General features: G+C 42.3%; 1 protein-coding gene across 1 annotated transcript in view; it reads left to right on the top strand.

Annotated features, from left to right (window-relative positions):
- Nucleotides 1–941: 941 nt before the first annotated feature.
- The window catches only part of GRAMD2B (GRAM domain containing 2B), a 44,449-nt gene continuing 20,103 nt past the window's right edge, over nt 942–25,287 (top strand). The window contains exons 1-2 of the mRNA XM_083354531.1: nt 942–1,606; nt 22,674–22,796. Of these exons, the coding sequence (XP_083210657.1) occupies nt 1,518–1,606; nt 22,674–22,796 (212 nt within the window). The 5' untranslated portion in view covers nt 942–1,517. The remainder of the gene's footprint in view (nt 1,607–22,673; nt 22,797–25,287) is intronic.

The following is a 25,287-nucleotide window of genomic DNA, read 5'->3' as shown; positions in this document are numbered from 1 at the left end:
AGAAAGCCACCTGAAACAATACCATCTCAGGGGCTGCCACAAAGAAAAGGGAGCCAAGCTATTCTCCAAAGCACCTGAAAGCAGGACAAGAAGCAATGGATGGAAACTAACCAAAGACAGAAGCAACCTAGAACTAAGGAGAAACTTCCTGACAGTTAGAACAACTAACCAGTGGAACAACCTGCCTCCAGAAGTGGTGAATGCTCCAACACTGGAAGTTTTTAAGAAGAGACTGGACAGCCACTTGTCTGAAATGGTATAGGGCTTCCTGCCTGAGCAGGGGGTTGGACTAGATGACCTCCAAGGTCCCTTCCAACTTCTTCTTCTTCTCCTTGCTTGGAACCTGTCGGTTACCTGCCTCAAGCCCTTCCATACAGGGGAACTGAATCACTCCCCACCTATTCTTCAAATCAGCAGAAAACTTGCCCAATCTGAAATTTCCTGTTCCCAACTCTCTGCCACTGTTTCAAGCCAAGCGGTCAGGTGAGCCCTACCTAGGTGAAATCAACCCACAAGAACCAAAGGCCTTTTTTTCCCCTTCTCCTCTTATTGCTATTCCCACATGAAACATTCACGAGTCCTTTTGTTTTCTGTAAGCCACCAAGGGACAATAGCCGAAACATCCAGCTGTGAATCATTTCAGCTCCCTAATAAGCCTTAGAGCAGGGGTCTTCAAACTTGGCCCTTTTATGACTTGTGGACTTCAACTCCCAGAATTCCTCAGCCAGCTTTGCTGGCTGAGGAATTCTGGGAGTTGAAGTCCACAAGTCATAAAAGGGCCAAGTTTGAAGACCCCTGCCTTAGAGCCACCCAAGGTGCCTGAAGAGAGTCCTGTCCAGAGCTAGGATCAGGCCAAACGACCTTCCACCTTTTTTTTTTTCTTCTCCACTCCCACATTTCACGTCCGGCAGATTTTTTTTAATAAAATAAAATAAAATACGAATTTCATTGCTTCAGTCCGCTCAGTCCCACCGTGATCTTTTATCTTCTCTCGATTTCGTTGTGGTTTGTTTTTTTTAAAAAAAAAATCTCATCCGACTTTTTCAAAGCTGCTGAGCTGTAAAAAAAAAAAAAGGAGCTGTCATTTCCGTGCTTGAGCAATGAGTTGCATCTCTGACGAGCTGGTGGGACTGGTTTTTCTGTTTCACTTCCAGAGAGTCTGTAGCTCGAGAAGAGGGCTGGCTCTCTCCCGGACTTTCCCTGCTTCCTCCCTCTGTGCATCAGCCTATAAGGCCTGGCCGGCAACCATTACCAGTTCCAACTCGCTCAGGTTAGTTAGGCACTATTAAGGGGAGGAAGAAGAGAAAAGAAAAGAAAAGAAAAGAAAAGAAAAGAGAAAGCCCGCGCTTGGTCTCAATTTTGTGCTTTGAGCTTACGAAGTGGTGTAATGTGATACGAAGGAGGAAAAGCTAGAAATGCTCGGAGGGAGTCCCGTTTGAGTACGATCAGCAAGAGAGAAGGGGGAAGCAGAGCCAGAGGAGACGGACGGGAGCGGAGGCGAACTTTTTTCTTCCCGAATGGTGTTCGTGACTGAGCTTCAGCCTGACGGGGACGAACTAAAGTCCGTCAGAGTGGCCAGTAAAAAAGAAAAAGCGGCTTTAATCCAGTAAGTATTGCTGCCTAGCCGTGGATCGCAAGGAATGGTTCTAGGCGGGCTCCTGGTGTTTCATCCAGCCACAGAGTCGCTGCTTTATGGCAGAAGACGGCGGGAAGTTTTCTGCCCGCTCTGCTGGTTCCTTGCCTCCAACCTTAGGCGCCTTCTTTGCCTAAACTTTAAAAAGAAAGCCCCGGCTCTCGAGCGACTGAGGAGAGCTGTTGGATCTGGAGTAGCTGAAGATTCTTGGACAAGTGGTCAATTCTTGGCGCATCAAACCTTATCGGATCCAGGGGTCTTCAAACTTGGCCCTTTTATGGCTTGTGGACTTCAACTCCCAGAATTCCTCGGCCAGCATGTCTGGCTGAGGAATTCTGGGAGTTGAAGTCCACAAGCCATAAAAGGGCCAAGTTTGAAGACCCCTGCCTTATCCGGACTGGGGTGTGTGTGTGTGTGTGTGTGTGTGTGTGAAATGGCTGTAGGCGAGGTGCGTGTTTATTATCCGACAGTACAATATAACAGGTTACAATATAAGAAAAGATCACAATAGCTTTGATGGTTTGCGTTAAACGTAATAAACACGCTACAGATTTTTCCTCGGATTTTGTCGTGGATAAGATGAATTAAGCTCTGATTGGGGTTCAGTGTGATTTGTATTTGTATTTGTATTTTATTAAATTTGTATACCGCCCTTCTCCCGAAAGACTCAGGGCGGTGAACAGGGCATATATAAATAGAAAATACAAAAATTAAAAGAGAATTAAACAATTGCCCAGATAAAAACAGTAACAGTATAAAAACCCATTAAAAACCCTAACGTCCCCCATCAGGCCAGGCCAGCTTGTTCAAATAAATGGGTCTTCAGACCGCGCCGGAAGGAGCTCAACCGGCAGTTGGTTCCATAAAGCCGGAGCGCGATTTGGCCTCCTGTGTGGAGGTAAATCAGAAACGTCTACCTTGATGGTTTTTTTTTTTATTGTCTACCTTGAAGTGTTGCATCTCAGGTGATGTGAGAACCGTTTGATTTTGGATGCCTTTTCTAATGGGCAAATCTTAACTGTGGTGAGGATGAGCCAGTTACAGGGTCAGTCTTGTTTCCCACCCATAACTTACTGGAGCAGAAGCTTGGATTCAGCTTCATCACATTTATACAGATTTATCTCAGACGCCATGGTAATGCATGATAAAGCTACAGTTGGCAAGGATGCCCAGGTCTTCTGATGGAAGGTTTTGTTTTATTTTGGTGCCTTTAAGTCAGTGATGATTTCTGGCCATTGCTTGGGTAAATCCCTGCACCATTGTTGGGTTTTTTTTTCATTTTTTAAAAAATCAAAAATGGTTTTCCATTGCCTTCTTTCCACTGGTGAGAGAGTGGATTGGCCCAAGGTCACCCAGCTTGCCTTGTCCTTAAAGCAGGACTAGAATTCACACTCTCCAGGACTCTAGCCCAGTGCCTTAACCACTACACCAAACTGGCTTATTCTGATGGATTTACTCCAATACTATTAATTGGACTGATGAAACTGGTTACCTCACAATACTTCTTCCACATACTCCTGAGAGTTCATATAATCTGATAGGAAAAGAAAGTCCTATGTGAATCTGCCAGATATTATTACAGTGTCCTAATTCACAAGAATTAATATGCCAGCTGTGTTATCTGTAGGATTCATATGAAATTGTATTTCTATCTAATTATGCAGGACAGGGAGGTGGCTTAATTTGAAGATTGACAAGATTTAGGAATCCATATGGAAAACGTATCTTCAGTTTGTTAGCTTCCTCTTCTGTCGGCTCCTTTGAACTCTTTTCAGCAATGAAAGAAAAGGCATTCAGAGCATGGAAGCATCTGATAACTTCAGTCTTCTTGGCATGGTGCCAATGATGAAAATAGTACCTGGTTTGGGGCTCTGGTTTTAAGTAGGCTAGTATTATGTATGCCTACTGTTTCTCTTGTCCCAAAGGTGCTTTTTCAAGAGGCAACTGGGCTTTCTTATTTTTCTTTGAAGACGTTTCCCTTCTCATCCAAGAAGCTTCTTCAGCTTAGAGCCGAAGAAGCTTCTTGGATGAGAAGCAAAACATCTTCAAAGAAAAACGTGAAAGGCCAGTTGCCTCTTGAAAAAGCACTTAAGGGACAATCACGACCTGGATGACCGAGAATCTCCACAGACATTTAGTGTTTTTCTTGAGAAGAAAAACATAGTGGGCCTTTACACTTCCATTCTAGGAACTGTAAAGGATGGGTTCCTTAGCTCAGACTTGTAGTTGACACACAGCTTTAGAAAGACATAAAAGAAACCTGTGGAACGCAAGAGTTAAAGGTCTGCTTTGAGAAAAGCTTTTGGATTTTGTTATGCTTGAGGAGGGGGCTAGAAGAAGGGTGCTTGTTGGGTTCTTTTGTTTTTTGATGGAACTCACATTTTTCATTTTGTAATTGATATACAGTATTATGTTTCCCTATTATTTCTTTGCATTGCTCATGAATAGACAGAATAAATAACAGAAAAGCAGAGTTGGAAGGGACCTTGGAGGTCTTCTGGTCCAACCCCTGCTCAAGCAGAAGACCTTATACCATTATGGACAAATAGGTGTCAAATCTCTTCTTAAAAACCTCCAGTGGTGGAGCACCCATAGCTTCAGAAGACAAGCCATTACACTGATTAATTGTTCTCACTGTCAGGAAGTAAAGATCGTTATAGTTGGCACAACCAAGCTCCATTTATGTTTAGTAGCTTTATGAAGCAGAACCTGGTCCAGAGCTTGTTAATTCTCACTGACATCATCAGCATCTATTCAAATTGCCAAATTCAATCCACTTCCCTTTTTGGGAGGACATAGATCTGATCCAATGTTGATTAAATCCCAATGAATTGCAAAAGGTGGACTTCAAAAGCAGTGCTATATCTCCTTTATACCTCAATAACTGAAATGCTAAAGCATTTCAATGAATAACTGACAAAGCAATAATAAAAAGGCACAGCAGTAAAAAGGACTTTATTATTACATTATTGTTGCTTTTAACCTTGTACACCAGCCAGATTCACTTTGGGTGTTGTGTGGCTTTATCAATTGTTTAATTATACTTTTTGTTATTTTCTAATAAATGGCTCTCCAGACAGATACGTTGGCCAAAGAGAGATAGGGGCAAATCAATTATTATGTAAAAATGAAGAGTGCTATCATAAAAATTAGGTGGTATAGGTGCTAAAGAGGCGGGAAATGAAATACTTAATATGATGTTGCAACAAACATCTCCTCTTATATACTTGCAATGTTGCATGCAAGTAGAAAAGGAGGAAACCCACATTTCATCATTTTGGTATCTATTTGTTCAAGAATGTATACCTGTGGTAAGAAAGCTGATCTATCCATTTGAATATCCTTTTGAAGTCAGTGGCTTCTGTATATTTTGACTTCAGAAATTTAAAAGGGGAAAGGGTCACAAATGCCAATTTCTATCCTGGATTTCACAGTTTTCTCTCTTTCTTTAGCCTTTTAATAATCCACACAGGTAACAGGGGTGATCTGCAGCAACAGCAAGTCAGGATTTTCATAGCATTTCTCCAATTTGTTCTTGCCATTATAGCCTTGTTAAGATAAAATCCATTATGCAGAAAGCCACCACTTGTTTGAGAAAGAGAATGAATGCCTAACAGAGTCAGCTTGCATTAATTTATTGGGTAAAATCCTATAAAAGGAAGGTCAAATTAACTACGCAAACCTAAAAAACTGCATCAGTTCTTGTAAATTATTTGCCCCACTGCTGTGAAAATTTTAACCATTCATGTTCGATTGCTGGCTTTGCACCTAGTCCAGTTGAATTTACTATCTCAAGTAAGCAATGCAACATTTTGTACTCTAGAGCAAATCATACCTTTTTGTTCCAAAGATTGCCAGTTTAATTTCAGATGTCATCTGAAGTGGCAAGTGCTTTCTCACTTTCGTTTCTCCTCTTATATTTTTCCTGACAGGTTGCATAAAGAAATAAACAGACAGTTAAGCTTTCATGTCGCCTTGGAAAAATGCATACACTTGCACACTTTGAAGCTCTTTTAGAGTGCTATATATTTTGATCAACAGCTTTCTACTGAGATTCAGTTCAGACCTGTCGTTTGAAACACATTTGATATACAACTCAGGATGAAACTACATTGTTTAAGGAAAATGTCAACAGGCCAGTGATTTCTAACAATAATAATTTAAGATTCAATATATTGTGGTGGGACATGAGTAAAATGAATAAATAAATGAGCAATATAATCCTCGATACTTAGGCTGCGTGTTATACTTACATAAAAATAAACTCTATAAAATTCAGTAAGACTTGCCTGTTTTCTTGTAGGAACCTGTAACTGCCAGATTCAATATTGCAATTCCCAAAATGTGTACACAGTATAAAGCCAATTTTCAGTTGCAGTAAGAGATTAGCAACATGGTATCTTTGCCCTATGTGAGGTTGATGGCCCATTTTTAAGTATTATTTTGGTTAAATGTGCAAACAATGGCTTCCTTCATAGGTATTTTCACAAATTAAATTAAAAATGATCAAATTAGAAATGGTTGTTGTAGTGCAGTCAGTATTATGTTTTCAGATATGTCCATTTGCCTTTAAAAGCAGAATTGAGTTGATATTACGGAAAACTTTCTGGAAGGCAAAAAAGTAATGGGGAAATAGTAGCCTCTTCAGTTCACTGCTGGTAAATGAGTCAAAGTGATTACAAAAAGCCTAAGATCATTTTGTTACTCCCCTTAAATACCTTGCAATAGTTTTTAAAAACCTATTCACACTAAACATTTCAATGGCATTTTTTTTTAAATTTCATTTAATCATATCTGATCTTCAGAGACTGCCTGGACAAGGCCCTGCAGTTTTCTTGGCAAGGTTTTTCAGAAGTGGTTTGCCATTGCCTCCATTTTAGAACTGAGAGAAAGTGACTGTCCCAAGCTAGCTTTGTGCCTTTGGTGGAACTAGAACGCAGACTCCCAGTTTCTAGTCAGATGCCTTAACCACTACACCAAACTGGCTCAGGTGGCCATATAAGTGTTCTAAATAAATCAATCAATGTGTCAAAAACCACAATTTATTTATTTATTTATTTATTTATTTATTTATTTATTTATTTATTTATTTATTTATTATATTTTTATACTGCCCTTCTCCCAAAGGACTCAGGGCGGTGTACAGGGCAATAAATATAAAAACAGAATACAAAAGTTAAAAAACAATTAAATATAATGCCCAAATTTAAAACTTAAAACAATAATTAAAAACATATTAAAACCCCAACCCTAACCCATCAGACCAGGTCAGATTGCTCAAATAAATAAGTTTTTAGATCGCGCCAGAAGGAGCGAAGGTCGGGGGCCATCCGGAGCTCAACCGGCAAGCGGTTCCACAGGTCTGGCGCGCCCACAGAGAATACCCTCCCCCTGGGGGCCACCAATCGGCATTCTTTGATCGGAAGCACCCTGAGGAGGCCCTCTCTGTGGGAGCGCACTGGACGGAGGGAAGTTGACGCCGGCCGCAGATGTTGCCGTAGGTAATCCAGACCCATGCCATGTAGGGCTTTGTAAGTCATTACCAACACCTTGAATCTCACCCGGAGGGCAACCGGCAGCCAATGCAGCTTGCGGAGCAAAGGTGTAACATGGGAGTATCGGGAAACTCCCAGTACAACTCGCGTGGCTGCATTCTGCACCAGTTGGAGCCTCCGAGTGGACTTCAAGGGCAGCCCCATGTAGAGAGCATTACAGTAGTCTAGACGAGAGGTCACAAGCGCATGAGTGACTGTACGCAAGGTATCCCGGTCCAGATAGGGTCGCAACTGGTGCACCAGGCGAACCTGGGCAAAGGCCCCCCCAGTCACAATGGAGAAAGTCCACTTGAAAAGTCAACAAGTCAACTCTGATCATTTTTCATAGCTGAGTTGTCTTAAAATGATAATCTTCCGGGGAAGGTATAATGAACTGAAGGCAGCTCTACAAAAGCAGCAAAGACCAAGGAACCAAGAAGCAGACCATTTTCTTGGAACTTCCTTAGATAAGGAGAAGACAGGAGATCGCCCACATATATTCTGGACAGCTATTCCTCATGACCAGAATGCAGGGCACAGTTTTCTCTCAGTTTGAGCACTGGGTAATGATAGGATTAGCTATCTTGCTCACAACCGCAGTAGAGACTTTCAAAGGCACTAAGTTCATAAACCTCTAAGCTACCGGTATTAAAGCCCTTTGGAATGACAAGTTTGAAAATATTGAATAAAATAAACCTTAAGAATTTAAATCGGAAATAAATAGCAAAACACTAAATAAGAGTTGGATCCTAGAAAGTTATAAACAGACTAAGGGGTCCAGATAAAATTGGAATATTAAAGCTTTTTCAATAAGATTTTGGACTTAATTAACAGTTACCAGGAAAGAAACTCATCTGAAGGAAAACTTTAACCTTTTCTTATGTAAAAACCTTGCTTCCTTTCAGTTCTGTTTGCTATTCTTGCTGGAATAACAACTTATTGCAATAGATCAATGGTCAGGCCTCAGAGGTAAGGTGCACAATGAAGTAAATTTTTCTGGCACCCATCCTACCATCTGGAAAGGCTAAAAGATGGCGGACGTGCAGGCGGATCTGTTAGAGTGAGCTCTGCAAGTCTCAGAAAATAGGCGTCCTAGGAGCCCCCCAGGGGTGTTTATACCCTCTGGGTTGGGGGGATAGTGAGGGCAATGATTTGGCAGCTGAAGGGTGTTGGACTGCTGTTTTGCTGTCGGTTCTGCTGCTTTCCCGGACTGGATGTTTGCGGCGCCTTTCCGCTGCCTCGGGCGTTTTCCGGGCTGTTTTCGCGGTACCTGGCAGTTTCGGCGGCCGGTGGTCTCGGCAGCGGCGTCTTCGGCGGTGGCGGAGCCGGCGTCCTCGGATGGTCCCTGGCTGCTAGCGGTCTCGGCGGAGGCGTTTCGGGCCATTTCGGGCCGCTTCTGTGGTCGGCTTGGTCTGCCTCGGCTGTGGCGGCGGCGGCGTTCTTGGCTCGTTCCGATGGCGACGGTGACGGCGGCGGCGGCGACGTTGCTCCAGGGCCTCTCTAGGCCTTCCTTATCATCGATTGTTTGCTGGGTCGTCTGCCTGACCGCTTGCCCGTTCCCGCCTGAGCCTTTTTGGCCCGTTTTCCATCGGCGGCGGGAAGGGCTGGATTATTCTCGGTTCCATCAGCGTCCTGGCGGCGGCAGCAATGGCAGCGGCGTCTGCAGCAGCGCTCCGGAGGTGGCAGCGGCCCTGGCGGCTCAGCGGCGACGCTGCACTCAACTTGTCTCTTCCTCTGCTTGCTTTACTCTTTCTAGATGGCCTGGTACCCTCACTGCTGTTGGTGGCCTCGAAGGTTCCTGGGCTAGCCGGTTAACTCCGGTGGATCCCAGTGGAGCCCAGTGGTCCCTTGAAAGACCTATGTTTTCCGTGGCACCAGTTGTGACTTTGGTTGGTGCCATTGGATTTTTGGACCTAAAAGAATTAGATAATTTGGAAGACCCCAATGACTGCAGAACTGGCCATGATCAATCTTCTCGAAAGGCAGAGCAACGGAGGATTCGGCTATTTAGTAGTGCAGACTTTGATGGTGTAATATACTATCACATCTCTGCCTTCGGACTGTTGCTTATTGTCATTCACATATCGTCCCCAAAGGATTCAGAGTTCCCTGGGTACTAGCCACCGTGAGAGGGTGGCTTGAACTTACATCTGCTGCCCCTAGAGGTGAGAGCTCTAGGGGACATGCTGTACCCAGGATGGATGTTTCGGACCATTCCCCCAGGAATAGGCTCTCCAACTGTCGTGAGAGGACGGTGGTTGGCCTGTCCTGGGGTGGCACCCAGCTGAGTGGCAGTGGCTGGGTGGAGGCTCGGGACACCTATTTGTTCTCTGTTTGGTCCCTCCTTAATTAATTGATTATGGACTGCCTATATCTGGACTGCTCTTATGCCTTGTTTTAGGTACTCCTCTACGGACTTGCTCGCCCTCAGGGGTGCTCCCCCTTCCTGGAGGCGGCCCGCCTTTCCAGCCGAGTACAATCTCGAGGAAGGGCCCATTTATTGGGATCCTGAGAGATGGCTGGGCACGGGTGTGGGCCTCCGACGTAAACCTAACAAGAGGTCCTTGGTTTGCTTTTTGTCAAAAAAATTTTGGGGGTTAGGGAGGAGGGAGGGTTCTTTTCTTGGTTGTTCGGACGAGGGGGGCAGTCCGACAACCTCTGTTCAGGCTAGTGCTGAGGCGGATCGCGGGGGGGAGGAGCGGGGGTCGGTCGCTTCTGGGGCTCCAGGGCCAGTCGTGGGACTATCCATCCCCACGACGGCAGGGAATGGCAGCAGGTGTAGGAACAGAGGGCCGTATCGATCTCAGGGAAGGCCTCTCCGCTGCTTACAAGCGGTGAGGCACTCCGACCCTCTGGTTCCGCCCCGAGGTCCAGGGAGTGAGGACGTGCAGCCTCCTGAGCTCCGGCTGGTGTACTTGAATGCCAGGTCGGTCGTTAATAAGGCTCCTCTCGTCCGTGACTTGGTCGAGGGTGAGCAGGCGGACCTGGCTTGCATCACGGAAACTTGGTTGGGCCCAGAGGGCGGTATTCCTCTGGTTGATCTTTGCCCACCAGGTTTCCGGGTGCTGCACCGGCCTCGGGCTCAGGGTAGGGGTGGGGGAGTGGCTGTTGTTATGAGGGAGACCTTGTGTCTACGGGAGGCCACCGTTCCCCAGATAGTCGGGTGTGAGTCTCTCTTTTTGAGATGCGGCCCTGGTGCGCAGTTGGGCTTGCTGCTGGTGTACCTTTCGCCTAGTCACGCAGCAGCAGCCCTGCCTGAGCTGCTCGATGTCCTCTCTGGGCTGGTGGTTGAGTTCCCGAAACTTATAGTTTTGGGGGACTTCAACCTACCATCGCTGGGAGGATCATCTGAGTTGGCTCGGGAGTTCATGGCTTCCATGACGGCCATGGACCTGACGCAAGTAATTTCGGGACCGACTCATGAGGGAGGCCACACCCTTGACCTAGTTTTCTTGTCTGGACGGTGGTTAGATGATCTTGGTGGGGGCTCTCCAATTATTATGCCCCTGTCATGGACCGATCATCATCTCCTGCGGCTGGTCTTCCGTGTTGCCACCCCCCGCCGTGGGTGTTTGGAACCAATTAAATGGTACCGCCCAGACGCTTAATGGATCCCCAGAGGTTCCAGGCGGCGCTGGGGTCCCCACCTGCCTCCCTTGCTCACAGCTCGGCAGATGCCTTAGTGGAAGCCTGGGAAAGGACGGCCACTGAGGCTCTTGACCGAGTTGTACCCCTGCGGCCCCTGACCCGGTGCAGATCCCGTCGAGCTCCATGGTTCTCTGCGGAGCTCCGGGAGATGAAGCGTCGGAGACGGGGCCTAGAGAGCGGTTGGAGGTCCAGCCGATCCGAATCCGACCGATTGCGACTAAGAGCCTACATTAGGTCTTATCTCGCTGCGATAAGGGAGGCGAGGTCTAACCACTTCGCCACCCTTATCGCGTCCGCAGATAATCGCCCGGCCGCCCTGTTTAGGGTGACTCGCTCCCTCCTAAATCAGGAGGTGAGGGAGGATCCCTTGCAGGGTCGTGCCGAGGAGTTTAACCAACATCTGTCGGACAAAATCGCTCGGATTCGGACCGGTCTGGACTCTGACTGGGCAGAGTCTGACGATCAGGACACGGGCGGTCTTGTCGATATCACCTGGGATGAGTTTGATTCTGTGACTCCGGAGGAAGTGGACAGGATCATGGGGAGGCTGAGCACCACCACATGTTTATTGGACCCGTGCCCTTCCTGGCTGGTCTATGCAGCCCGGGAGAGGACACGCAGCTGGTTCCAGGCAGTTATATCGGCTTCTCTGAGTGAGGGTAGCTTCCCCGCCGTCTTGAAGGAGGCGGTGGTGAGGCCTCTCCTCAAGAAGCCTGCCTTGGACCCAGCTGTATTGAACAACTTTCGTCCTGTCTCCAACCTTCGCTTTCTTGCGAAGGTTGTTGAGAGTGTGGTGGCGCATCAGCTCCCTCTGGTCCTGGATGAAGCGGATTATCTAGACCCGTACCAATCGGGTTTCAGGCCCGGGCACAGCACGGAGACGGCATTGGTCGTGCTGGTGAATGATCTCTGGAGGGCTCGGGACAGGGGATATTCCTCTGTTCTAGTCCTATTAGACCTCTCGGCGGCTTTCGATACCATCGACCATGGTATCTTGCTGCGGCGTCTCAGGGGACTGGGAGTGGGAGGCACAGTCTTACAGTGGTTCTCCTATCTCCAGGGACGTTCGCAGTCGGTGTTGGCAGGGGGGCAGAGGTCGACCGCGAGGTCTCTCATTTGTGGAGTTCCTCAGGGGTCGGTCCTCTCGCCTCTCCTGTTCAACATCTACATGAAACCGCTGGGTGAGATCATTCGTGGCTTTGGAGTTGGGTATCATCAGTACGCTGATGATACCCAACTTTTCCTTTCGACCCCAATCCACCCCAGTGATGCCCTCAACGTGATGTCCCGTTGCCTGGAGGCGGTTCGGGTCTGGATGGGGAGGAACAGACTTCAACTCAACCCCGACAAGACTGAGTGGCTGTTCTGAACCAGCCCTCTTCTGGCCTTGTAGTAAGGCAAACCCCTATTCAGATAGAAGAGACTGGAGAGCGTCCAAGGCTAAAAGGCGTCTGCCAAGATTTAATACACAATTAACATAACAAGAAACAAAAACACTAGAGCTTGACTCCTCAAGCGGAAGAGTTGCTTTCAGCAACCAGCCCCTCCCCAAACACTCCTTTTATTGAGAGCTCAGGGCGTGGTCTCCCTGAGCCTCCTCCCGAGGAGTCCCACAGCCTTTCTTTGTTTGTTCCTGCTCGACTGCCTCCTGCGTCGGGCGTCCTTGAACAGGGCCAGCTGTGGGTCATCATCCTCTGCACTATCGGGCTCACGCAGCTGAGAAGAGGTCCCCTGCTGAGGGCTCTGCAAAGCCTCCAAACCATCATCAGCCGGTTCGTCTCCCTCCTCCCCCTCATCTGAGTCATCCGATACATCGGAGCCGGCTGTCGGACCCACAGGCTGGCCCTGAGTCACAACAGTGGCTTTGCATACCTTCATCCCGGGTTTATTCGGACATTCCACCTCTGGCTATGGGGGGTGAACTATTACCCCCCGTAGATAGGGCTCGCAACTTGGGAGTCCTCCTAGATTCACGGCTCACCTTGGAAGACCATATAGGAGCTGTGACTATGGGGGCCTTCGCCCAGGTTCGCCTGGTGCGCCAGTTGCGGCCCTATCTTATCCGGGATGATTTGTGCACGGTCACTCATGCGCTCGTGTCCTCTCGTCTGGACTACTGCAACACTCTCTACATGGGGCTGCCCTTGAGGACCACCCGGAAGCTCCAACTGGTACAGAATGCAGCCGCGAGAGTTGTGCTGGGAGTCTCCCGATACTCCCACGTTACACCTCTGCTCCGTGAGCTGCATTGGTTGCCAGTTGTCTTCCGGGTGAGATTCAAGGTACTGGTAACGGTGTTCAAAGCCCTCCATGGCATGGGGCCGGAGTACCTTAGGGAACATCTGCTGCCGGCATCAAGCTCCCTGTGCGTTCCCACAGAGAGGGCCTCCTCAGGGTGCCACCGATCAGAGAATGTCGATTGGTGGCCCCCAGGGGGAGATCCTTCTCTGTGGGCGCTCCGGAGCTGTGGAATCAGCTACCGGTAGAGCTCCGGATGGCGCCCGATCTTCGCTCCTTTCGTCGCGATCTCAAGACGTTTTTGTTTGTACAAGCCGGCCTAGCCTGATGGGGATCGGTGGGGTTGTTTTATTTTTGGTGTTTTAATTTTATCTTGGGGTTTTTAGAATTGTATTCCTATTGTTTTAACTTGGGCAATCATTTAATCTCTTTTTAATGTTTGTATTTGGTATTTTATTCTGCCCTGTGAACCGCCCTGAGTCCTCAGGGAGAAGGGCGGTATATAAATATTATTAAATTAAATTAAATTAAATTAAATGCTCTAAAGCTCTTAATTTAATTTTACTTTGGGTAACTCACTTGTTGTTGTTAGCTGCGAAGTCGTGTCCGACCCATCGCGACCCTATGGACAACATTCCTCCAGGCCTTCCTGTCCTCTACCATCTTCTGGAGTCCATTTAGGCTCACGCATACTGCTTCAGTGACTCCATCCAGCCACCTCATTCTCTGTCATCCCCTTCTTCTATTGCCCTCAACCTTTCCCAGCATTAGGCTCTTTTCCAGTGAGTCCTTCCTTCTCATTAGGTGGCCAAAGTATTTGAGTTTTAGCTTCAGGATCTGGCCTTCTAAAGAGCAGTCAGGGTTGATCTCCTCTAGGACTGACCGGTTTGATCGCCTTGCAGTCCAAGGAACTCGCAGGAGTCTTCTCCAGCACCATAGTTCAAAGGCCTCAATTCTTTGGCGCTCAGCCTTTTTTATGGTCCAACTTTCACTGCCATACATTGCAACTGGGAAGACCATAGCCTTGACTATACGCACTTTTGTTGACAGGGTGATGTCTCTGCTTTTTAGTGTGCTGTCTAGATTTGCCATGGCTTTCCTCCCCAGGAGCAAGCGTCTTTTAATTTCTTGGCTACAGTCCCCATCTGCAGTGATCTTGGAGCCCAGGAAAATAAAATCTGTTACTACCTCCATTTCTTCCCCATCTATTTGCCAGGAATTGAGAGGGCCGGATGCCATGATCTTGGTTTTCTTAATGTTAAGTTTCAACCCAAGTTTTGCACTCTCCTTCTTCACCCGCAACAAGAGGCTCTTTAGTTCTTCTTCACTTTCTGCCATTAGAGTGGTATCATCTCACTAGAAGAATGTTAATCTTTGTCATCAACTTTAAAGTGAGGATTCCAAGCTTTCTACCTACAGTATATCCTAATAAGTACAGTTGGGGCTTCCAGTCTTCAAGGTCCCATAAATCAAATCTGAGAACATCATTAGTGTAAATGAAAAATGTATTTGGTTTAAATGAAGACCCTTGCAGTACAAGTTTACAAACAAAGACTTTTATTTTTATTTAATCTAAAGCCAGTGCAGCTAGATTTCAGCATTGGAAATTGTACCATACGCATCTTCTCTGCAGTCAGCAGCAATCCTGATGCAAAAGCTACAGCAGACTTTTCCATTTGCTTCATAACAGTATAGATTCTCATCCCTCAAAAGTTGTTAACATTATCTCAGAATCTGTGAAACTGTTTCATTGCTGAATAAGGGAAAGGCAAAGTTCTTTCTTTGAAGAGCAGTTATAGACAGATTAATAAATAATACACAATGCTTTCCTCATAGCCAATATTTCCATAGATGTATTCAGGGATAGCAAAAGGAAAGTGGGGAATCTTGTAGGACAGTGGTTCTCAATCTTTTCTTCACCATAGATCCTGTTTAAATACCTTTTGTGGCCACAGACACTCCAAGATTTAAATCATAACATTTCTTCAAGCCTTTGTGGACCCACTGTGATGATATTGTGGCCCACCTAGGGGTCACAAGGAGATTTGTGCGCATAACTGGAATTTCAGTTCAGTATACATGCTCCTTGTTGACTGGTTGATTATGTGCCATTGAGCTACTCCTAACAACCACATGGATTTTCTGCTTTTATTAAATTATTTTTTTATTAAAGAAGGTGTTTACCAAGTAAAAACAATACTTTTTTTTAAAAAAAAAGTAAAGAAAAATGAAAGTGATAAGAAAGAAAAAGTCAAGTAAAGAAATAATAAAAGAGTAAACATATAAAGAAGGAGCTTCCAATCTTTAAAGCAGTTATAAATGTATTTATATTTTATCCTGTCTCTCTAAGGTTATAGACAAATTTTCTGCTTAATGAACAGAAGTTATATTCTGTATATGGAATATTCAGCATGATTGAATAATTTAATAATAAATTTAATAATATATCACCTGGATACAATGTGACTGGTAATGATTTCAAAGTCAAACCAAGCTTCATATTTATAAACTTGGTTTCTTTCATTAGTTAGGTCTATCAGATACAAAAATTGGGATGAAGCAGCAGCAAAGAGACTGAAAACTATCTCCTATACTGTCATTTAGTGATCTTTGGGATTTTTGCACCCCTGATCTGGACAATTATTGTTATTAGTCTTTATTTAACCAAATAGAAAAAAACAAAAGGAATATGTCTATCTGTGAATATTAAAGTCTGTGTCAAAATCAAATTAAACTAATGACTTATTCCCATAAAAAAATTAGGTCATCACAAAAACATAATGTTTGCACAAGACATTATTTTCATTGCATCTCCAATACCCTGGTGTTGTACTCATTCTTTTTCTAACAAATACAGTGGAGTATATTAGTCTGTTAAAAGATCTAGAGGATTTAAAACAATTCCCCATTTTTAAATAAAATGAATTTCTTATTCCATTCAGTTTTTAAAGTTTGCATATTGAGTTGATTTATGGACTACAGGCATTTATAAATACTGTGGGGTTTTTAGTCTCATAAGATTTGATAATCACTTCTAAAAAAAACTAACTGCTTCCAGAACTAGGAGTACCCCTAGTCCAAACTGAGCTCTTAATAAGTGCAAATAGTGTAAATATTATCAGTGGACAGCCAAAGCAAACAACATTTGTCCTTCAACAGATGAAATGATAAACATTAACCATTTAATAACTGGTCTAAAGTTCACTAAAGGTGCTATGTAGGAATATCGACCCAATAAAAACTGCTCAGGGCAAATATACAAAACAGAGATCTGCTCACAATTGTCAAATTTGCACTCGACCTTCTTATCTCAGTTGTCCTTGATAGCATAAAATAGGTGGGTTTTAAAAAGTTAAAGTCCTAGTTTGTCCTAAGCCTGGTAACTATAATTTAATAGTTCATTGTGAAATAGTATATTGAAGTTAACTTGAAGTTTCCCAGATTACTAAAACAAGATTGAGGCAAGACACAGCCACAATCCTCATTATAATTCAGCTAAACCAAGATTAACCAGATTTCGCCCAGGTTCGCCCAGGTTCGCCTGGTGCGCCAGTTGCGGCCCTATCTGGACCGGGATGCCCTGTGTACGGTCACTCATGCGCTCGTGACCTCTCGCCTTGACTACTGTAATGCTCTCTACATGGGGCTTCCCTTGAAGACCACTCGGAGGCTCCAACTGGTACAGAATGCGGCCGCGAGAGTTGTCTTGGGAGTTTCCCGGTACTCCCATGTTACATCTTTGCTCCGCGAGCTGCATTGGCTACCAGTTGTCTTCCGGGTGAGGTTCAAGGTCTTGGTTATGATCTTTAAGTCCTTACATGGCATGGGTCCGGGTTACCTCGGGGACCACCTGCTGCCGGCGTCAACTCCCCTCCGCCCTGTGCGTTCCCACAGAGAGGGCCTCCTCAGGGTGCCTCCGGTCAGGGAATGCCAACTGGCGGCCCCCAGGGGGAGGGCCTTCTCTGTGGGCGCTCCGGCATTATGGAACCAACTGCCGGTGGAGCTCCGGATGACATCAGACCTCCGAACCTTCCGTCGCGGTCTGAAGACCCACTTATTTGAACTAGCTGGTCTGGCCTGATGGGGGATTATGGGTTTTTAAATTGCTGTTTTAGTATTGTATTATTGTTTTTTAACTGGGCATTGGTTTAATCTTTTTTTTAACTTTTGTACTGTTATTTATATATGCCCTGTGAACCGCCCTGAGTCCCTAGGGAGAAGGGCGGTATATAAATTAAATAAATAATAATAATAATAATGGATACCTAGAATCTAAGGAATCCATATTTTGTATCAGGTAAGATTTCAGTCTACAAAACTAATAAGGATATCTTAACAAAAAAAATATTTCTGTCCATAATAGAAGAAGGTATGAAACAGGGAAAAGTGTTCTATTCAACTGGCTTCTATGTTCATGTATTTATAAGAAAATTGTTCAGGTTTCAGCTTATTTTACACTATATCTTCACATTTAAGGGTCTAGCCTGCATTTCTGTCAGTTTTTCTCCTGCAATAGGATGATTATAGGCAAATAGAATTTCTTCTGAATATATACTTTTAAGCCCAGCTATTTATGTAATTTTCATCTTTAAAACAGTCTTGTATATCATAGTTCAGAACAAGAAGAAGCAAAGAAGAGGGTTACTTAAATTATTATTTCTGCTGGCCAAAATAAATATAATGTATTTGTACTGTATGAGTACAGGGGGAAATAATGAACAGTCTTCCTGATAATAAAGTGTACAAATTGGCAGTGGAAGTATAATTAACTAAACATTTGAATGTGTATTTGCAGGAGTCTTTAGTAGGGAGTACTCTGAATCCAAAAATACAATAAATGTCATGCCTTAGGACTAATACAAAACACAACAGGTAATACAAACCTAAATATATTTATTCAACAGTGAATCTCACTGATGGGAATTTTTCCCAGGTAGGTATCTGTATCCGGTCTGTACATAATTAAGGGCACTTACTTCTGAATAGATATGTGTCAAATTGAGCAGTATGTTTTTTCACCTGTTAAGCAATAAATTAAGCACAATTTACTCAACCAAACAAATGTAACTTTTCTGTTGAAGGCATTTCGTCGAATGTTGTTTCACTCAACATTGCATCTTTCTGCTTTAGAAGTATGACTGTTTCATGTCATCTTGTTCTGAGGAGGCTTGAGTAAAATTGTGGTTTAACATTGTCCAGCCTAGTACTTCTGCATGTGTTGGGTCTTCCCAGTATTACGGATTTCAACGAAAACACGGAACACATTAAGACATCAAATTTATCATCATTAAAATGATATCTTTTTCTTGGCATTCGTGATTAGCATTTTGTTAAGAATTATTCTCAAATACTCTCATAATCAGGAGCTAATGAGGACCCAGATTGTTGGGGGCAATTAAGCTGACTTTGTAATAATGCTGCTTGGGGTGTGTGTGAAAGCCCTAATAAGCAGGCATATACATAGAATGAAGGCTACTGCTAAGCTTGTAAGCCGCCCTGAGTCTTCGGAGAAGGGCGGGATATAAATGGAATAAAAATAAATAAATAAATAAATAATGAATTAAAGCTTGTCTTTAATATGATATGAGGAAACATCAGCCTTCAAGAAAAAAACATGGACTTTTAGTTTATCTATTTAAGGTGCCCTGTTAAGCAGAATTTTATTTATCCACTTGTCTGCCTCTCTACCTATTGTCTTGAGATTTTTAAACACTCACTTCCATTTGTACATATAGATGAGAGTAGTGTATTAGCAAAAAAATAATAAAATAACTAACAAAGGTTACTAAATTTACTGAACCTATCTTTCATTATAAAGTTTTCAATGTCTTTTGATAATTTTTCAGCTAAAGCAATTTCTAAAGGTTTTAAACTTCACCAGATTTAGTGAATTATGTGTCTTTTTTAATACAAGTTTTATTAATTTTCTGATTTTACATTCACATATTTGAAAAGCAACATGGTGGCTGGGTAGTAGTAATTCAATTACATACAGATATCATTAGTACAGATTTCAAATTGCTACCATAAATATTTCCTCTCTTTTTCCTTTCATATATACTGTTTATTTGTAAATTAAAAGACAAGTTTTATCCTATCCATCACATAGAAAATAACTTTCTTACATATATTCATAGTTTTTACACCTTTTCTAACTGTTTTAACATAAAATCTTTTAGACAATCAATGACCTAATAGATTTTTCAATTTTAATTTCCACTAACATTTAGATTTAACGTTTGATATTTATCATTGCCAAGATTTTTAGTATACTCCCAATTCACCTATCACCATTCCTCAGAAAATCTAATATTCAAAATACACATCCTGTTTACTTAACTTCTCACCCTCCATGCCAACAAGTTAAGGATACAATATGATATCCTTCCTTTTTGCTAATTTTCAGTTGTTGTTTTTTAAGTAATAATCAAAATTTCTTTTTATTTCAGTATTTAATGCTTCCTCTCTTCCTCTTTATATCTGCTGTCTCTTGCTTAAACTGATAATTTTCGTTTTTAACATTCCATGTAGACCTATTTATTACTTTCAACAATACGTTTTTAGCTTATCTACATTATTCACCTTTACATGACCTTTATGCACAAATCTATATTCAGATTAGTTATTAGTATTTATACTGCTAAATTTTAATGACCACATTTTTTTTCTTTATCTCAGTTCATAACAATGTCTTCTGTTCAACATACACATCTTATCTATTTAAGTACATTTTGTTTCACATTTCAATAAGATGGTCGAAACTCCATTCTTCTTGAGTCTTATTCTAGCTTTTTTCCTTTGCCAAATCATCTTCCATGTCTTTGTTTTTGGATCATCGAACCAATCTCTTTATAATATCAGGTATATTAATTGATATTGGCAAAACCATCCGATCGCCATTTTTTTGAGAGGACTTGTAGGTCTAGTTGTGGGTCGTCTCTTTATTCTTCCATATCAACATAGTTGTTCTGAATTGTTTGTCTTCTCATTCAACTGTTCTTTTTCTAGATCCTCTAGTTCCTTCTGAGTTGTATAAGAAACCTTTTCCTTTTTCCAGGCTGTCAATGTCTTTTCTGGATTTTCAAATATCAATATTTGTTTAATAGTAGATTCTTCTGTCATGGTACTTGAATGCTTCATTTTTTTTCTATTGTCTTTTGTATAGATGGTTCTTTAATTGTGGTCAAAGTTTGGGCTTTCATATCTGGGCTGTCTTCTTGTTCCTTCACATAGCCTCTTAGTATTTCATTGGTTGTGGTAAGAATTTGGATTAGTGTTTTTTAACATAGCAAGAGTTTGTTGATCTTCATCTATAAGTAAATTTTGTTCCTGGTCTTCTTCCATGTTGGTATTTTAAACTAAAGGCTTTACACTTAGAAAATCCAAAAGAAAGATTTTTTTTTCTAGATAGGGAACACAAAGCCTTTCACAGATGTTGTTTCAAAGTTCTCAAGGTTATGTATCTTATCTATTTCCCTAGGCAGTCAGCCAGGCCCCTTTTAAAGCTTCCCTTTGAGTCCCAAAGTTCTCTTAATCTTTTTAGTTTTTCTTTCTTTTTGTCATAAGAAAGAATCCAGATTTCCAACATGCTTTGAGAAATAAAGTTCCAATTGCGATTCAGTTACTTTTTCAACGTTTAAAACGCCCCTGGGTATTTAGTCGCTGCTCTTTCTGGAGGGAGGGCTGAAATCCCCCTTCCCTCACCGCAGGGGGGGAAATGCTTAGCAGCTTAAAGAGGTACAGAAAGTAGTTAGGGTGTAAAAGAGGTAGATCTCACCCAGTCGCTTCTGCGCTGCTTTAAGAATTGACTGGTGGAAAATGTGGCTTGGGCTGTTCACAGCCTAGGGATGAGCCATTATGGATGGTCCTTTCGTCTGCCAGTTTGGAGGGATTGCCAGGTCCAGTGGGAGAGTTGTGGCTCTCCCGTGATCCAGCGAGCGCCCCTCCTTGCTGGTCGCCTCTTCAGGGTGACTTTTGGCCCTTTTCAGGGCTCCCCAGCGATGTGAAACTGGACGGGGGAGAGAGAACAAGTCTTCCAGCCAGCCATAGCGGCTGCATGGCAAACCGGAAATCGAATTATGTGTCTTACAGCTCACAATTAGAGCTAAATAATTTTCTTTCCTGGATCATTCTATATATATTAGGCAGTTTAGACAACATAGCAGATTCAAAATTCATTATAAATCTTCAGCTCTTTTTATTTCTTTTGTCTGAAAACACCGATTAACCAGGTTTTGACTAAAAACACCAATTAACTGAATATTGCTGTTAATTAACTGAATATTGCTGTTAAATATATATACACAGAGATACCCACCTACCTACCTACATATAGTAATTCTTTTTTCACCCTAACTAGCTCTATCTACAGAAGCTGCAATTTATATTTTACCAACAGATTCTGCATTTTGGAAGAAATCACATAGAAAGGTGTGGAAGGACTTATTTCCCAATGATCTATAAGGGCCAATTATGGAATTAAACTGCTAAAATACAAAAAAATTGGAGTACCCCTGCAGCCAGATTCTATTTAAGCTAGTCATTTCTGAAATCAACTAATTACCTCAATAGATTCCCAAAAGCAGCCTGTCTTTCTATTGCAATTTAAATATCTTTTGCATGTGCACTAGTCATGATTTGGGATTTTGAACTCTGCCTATGCTATTGCAAACTGAAAAAAATCATTTTGGAAAATATTGCTAGGACAGCAGCTCTGTACAAGCTCTGTGAGGTATGAATAAAAGGGGATAATATCCCAAAAACAAAGGTTGTAGGTATCTGGTAAGATCCATAATGATATCATACATACTCTGATATCATCATGCAAGTGATAAAGATTATGTACTTTACTTCTGTCACAACAGGACACATGAGGTCGTTTGCTCTCTTGCAGAGACATCAATGCTTGTAGGTTTTGTCATCGCTTATTTTTATGGCTAGTTCTTCCAAACAAGTCAAATCGTTCAAAAATGACTGGTCTTTCCACCTAGAAAATATTTTAACAGAAACAATGATGATAATATTCTCAAATAGCAGTAGTAATAGGCAGATTTCATAATTGGCTATTTTCTTTCCTTTCCCCCTGCCATGCATAAAAGACAGTTTATCTACAGTATGTCAGTATTAAAGACTTACTATCTCAGGGGATCAGAAAGAAAAACCATAGAAGGAGAAGCTTTTTCAATGAGACATTTTTTTAAAAAACCCACAAGTTTTATTAGTTTTTCAAATTACAGCTTATATACTTAGAAAGCATCATGATACCTGGGTAGTCATCAATTGAATAACAGAGTTTTCAATACATAGTTCAGGTTACATTATCATAGTATCCTTCTCTATTTCCCTCAACATTCAATACAATGTATTTAAACTAACAAATTTCTAGGAATAGCATAGTCAATTAAAGAAGATTTTCTCAATCCAATTTCAGTAAGGTAGATCTATATCCTGCTGTTAAATTTTGTCTAATTTTGATGTTAATTATAGTATCCAAGTTTAACCTTTAACATCCCAAATAGTATTCACAACCCAAAGTTCCCTTATCTTAAATTGTAATTTAAGTTTTGAGACTATTGCTTTATATTTTTTTAGCCCTGACAAATGATATTACTTTCTTACAGTTCAGAAAATGAAAATGGAACAGAAGAAAAGAAGAAATCTGGAAAACCAGGCTTTGGAGTGCCACAAATTTCATTTAATGAGGCTGACTATTTTGAAGATCAGAAAAAAGTTGCAATTGCACGGTAATGAACTAGATTCATCTGAAATCAACTAGATGGAACGTTTAGAGTAGATGAATAGTTAAATCTCTATTAGAGAAAAATGACAAGATATTTTGTGAATGTTGGAGACCTTTGAATTCATCCACATATATTGGATAAACTTTGAACCAGTTTCTCCCTCTTCTGTAAGACCTGGTTTTCTCTTTTGCATCTGTCTTTCCCAGTGGCTGGCATCCCAGCCCAATAGGGAGGGAGCAAGAACATTTGTGCAAGTCCAACCACCACATCTCTGTGTGTGCCTGACTAATTTGCAGATGCCAAGCACTTCCTTTGAAAGTGCAGAAGGGCTGGAAGTACTATAAGCTAATCTGGGTGCAATTACACATTTCTCCTAATTGTTCATAGGTTCTTGCTCTTCTTGTTTCTAGAACATCTGGTTTTAATTCTTTGAATGACATATATTTGGAATTGTGAATAGTCCTGTATAGAAGTGCATGGATTCCTCTTCTCTTTCTTAAAGCAGCAAAACATTACTGTTGGAAAATGAAATGAAGCCATTTGAAACTTGAAAGAAATGTTGGGATTTTGCTGGTTTCCCAAATAATAATTCTGCAGAAAAATTACATGAAGAGAGCAGTTCCCAGGTCTCAGAGGCTAAGTAGCACATTTTGAGAGCTTGACATTGGCTCGCTCACAAAATGGCTGCATGGAGCTCTACTGTAATAGCCCCTTATCCTTTTTTATTTTCTAAGAATGCCTCTTGATCTACAATCAACTTCAAGATCATTTTTGGAAATAAAGATGATGCAACATTTTTCAATCTTAAAACAACCGTAAAATTTAAGTCAGATGATACATGGAGCTTGGTGAGAGCCAAGAATACTACTTTTGTAGTCATAATTTAGATCTCAGTAGATATGTGCAATTTCTTCACTTTGTTCTATCATAAACTGATTCAAGATTCCATGCTTGTCCAATCCAATAACAAGCATTTGCCCTTATTGCATTTTTCTTATTGCATATATGAACACATTATGCATTCCACTAAGTCAGGGGTAGGCAACCTTGGCTCTTTTATGACTCGTGGACTTCAACTCCCAGAATTCCTGAATCAGCCATGCTGACTCAGGAATTCTGGGAGTTGAAGTCCACGAGTCATAAAAGAGCCAAGGTTGCCTACCCCTGCACTAAGTATTTGTCTCGTATTTTGTTTGCCCATATATTACAATGCCGTTTATATTTCCTTCCTTTTTCCTATCTTTTGGTATATCCCTATAATTATCCCTTGGAGTAATTATGTGTAATTTTTTTCTTCTCTGTTTGACATATGTACCCAGCTGTGCTTTGGGGCAGAACTGAAGTTTTTGCCATTGTAAAAATTTGAAAAGATGGGACTATTCTCCACTAATTAGAGGTTAGGAAAGGATTTAGTCAAATGAAATTAGAAGAATGTTGCCTGTGAGAAGAGTGGACTTTTCGGTCACATTCTTGGCTGTGTCAAAATGTTCAGTCGTCTTAAGATACTGCACAGTATTAGGCTTGTGCAAAACTTCAAAGAGGTGCTTTGCTGTGTTGAAGATTCATACAAAGCATACCCCTGCAAAGTAGTGGGCTCTCCTCACTTGTGAAAGCAAAAAGATGGAGTTGCTTCACTTCTGCTGCTCCAAAGTCTCTTTGACAACCTTTTGTGACGGTAGCCAGAAGATCTTTGTGACTGAACAGTACACCGAAGGCTGTAAAATGATGCAGAACACTTCAAAATAAAAGGAAAATCTGTCATTACTGCACATTAACAAGTTCAATTGTGTTGGTCTATAATGCACAGTACTTTGTAGAGGCAAATTTGAATACTCACATTTTCTTAACCTCCAAAGATGTGATATTTAGCTTCCAGAATTTTCAGTAATGGCCAAGTTGGATTGGGAACTCAAGGAACTGAATTCCAGGTAGGAAATAGCAATAGCACTTAGGCTTATATACCACTTCATAGTATATGAAATACACTATGTATCAGTGGTGCGATTCAAATATGTGAACAACCGGTTCTCTATGTGAATGCCACTTCCAGAAGTCCGTTCTGGGCCTGGGCAACAAAACATTAGCTACAGGTTCTGCCAAACTGGTGCAAACTGGCTGAATCCCACCACTGTTATGTATCCATAGTATAAACCACTCTGTAAGTGGTTTACAGAGTCAGCATATTGCCCCTAACAATCTGGGTCCTCATTTTACTGACCTCAGAAGGATGGAAGGCTGAGTCAACCTTGAGCCAGTCAGGATTCCTGGAGTGAGCAGTGAGATAGTCTGCAATACTGCATTCTAATCACTGTGCCACCATGGCTCTATGCTGATATAGGTATCATTATACTATCATATGGACCTTTTACGATGTGTGAGATACATGAATGAATAACCAGATAGTAAGCGTAGTTTAAGGTCCAGGTAATCCTCGATTTACAACCTCATTTGGGACCAGAATTTCCATCGTAAGCCATTATGGTTGTAAGTTGAG

This window comes from Vipera ursinii (assembly GCF_947247035.1).
Source record: "Vipera ursinii genome assembly, chromosome: 2".
Classification (NCBI taxonomy): Eukaryota; Metazoa; Chordata; class Lepidosauria; order Squamata; family Viperidae; genus Vipera; species Vipera ursinii.
This window is presented reverse-complemented; position numbering and strand designations above follow the sequence as displayed.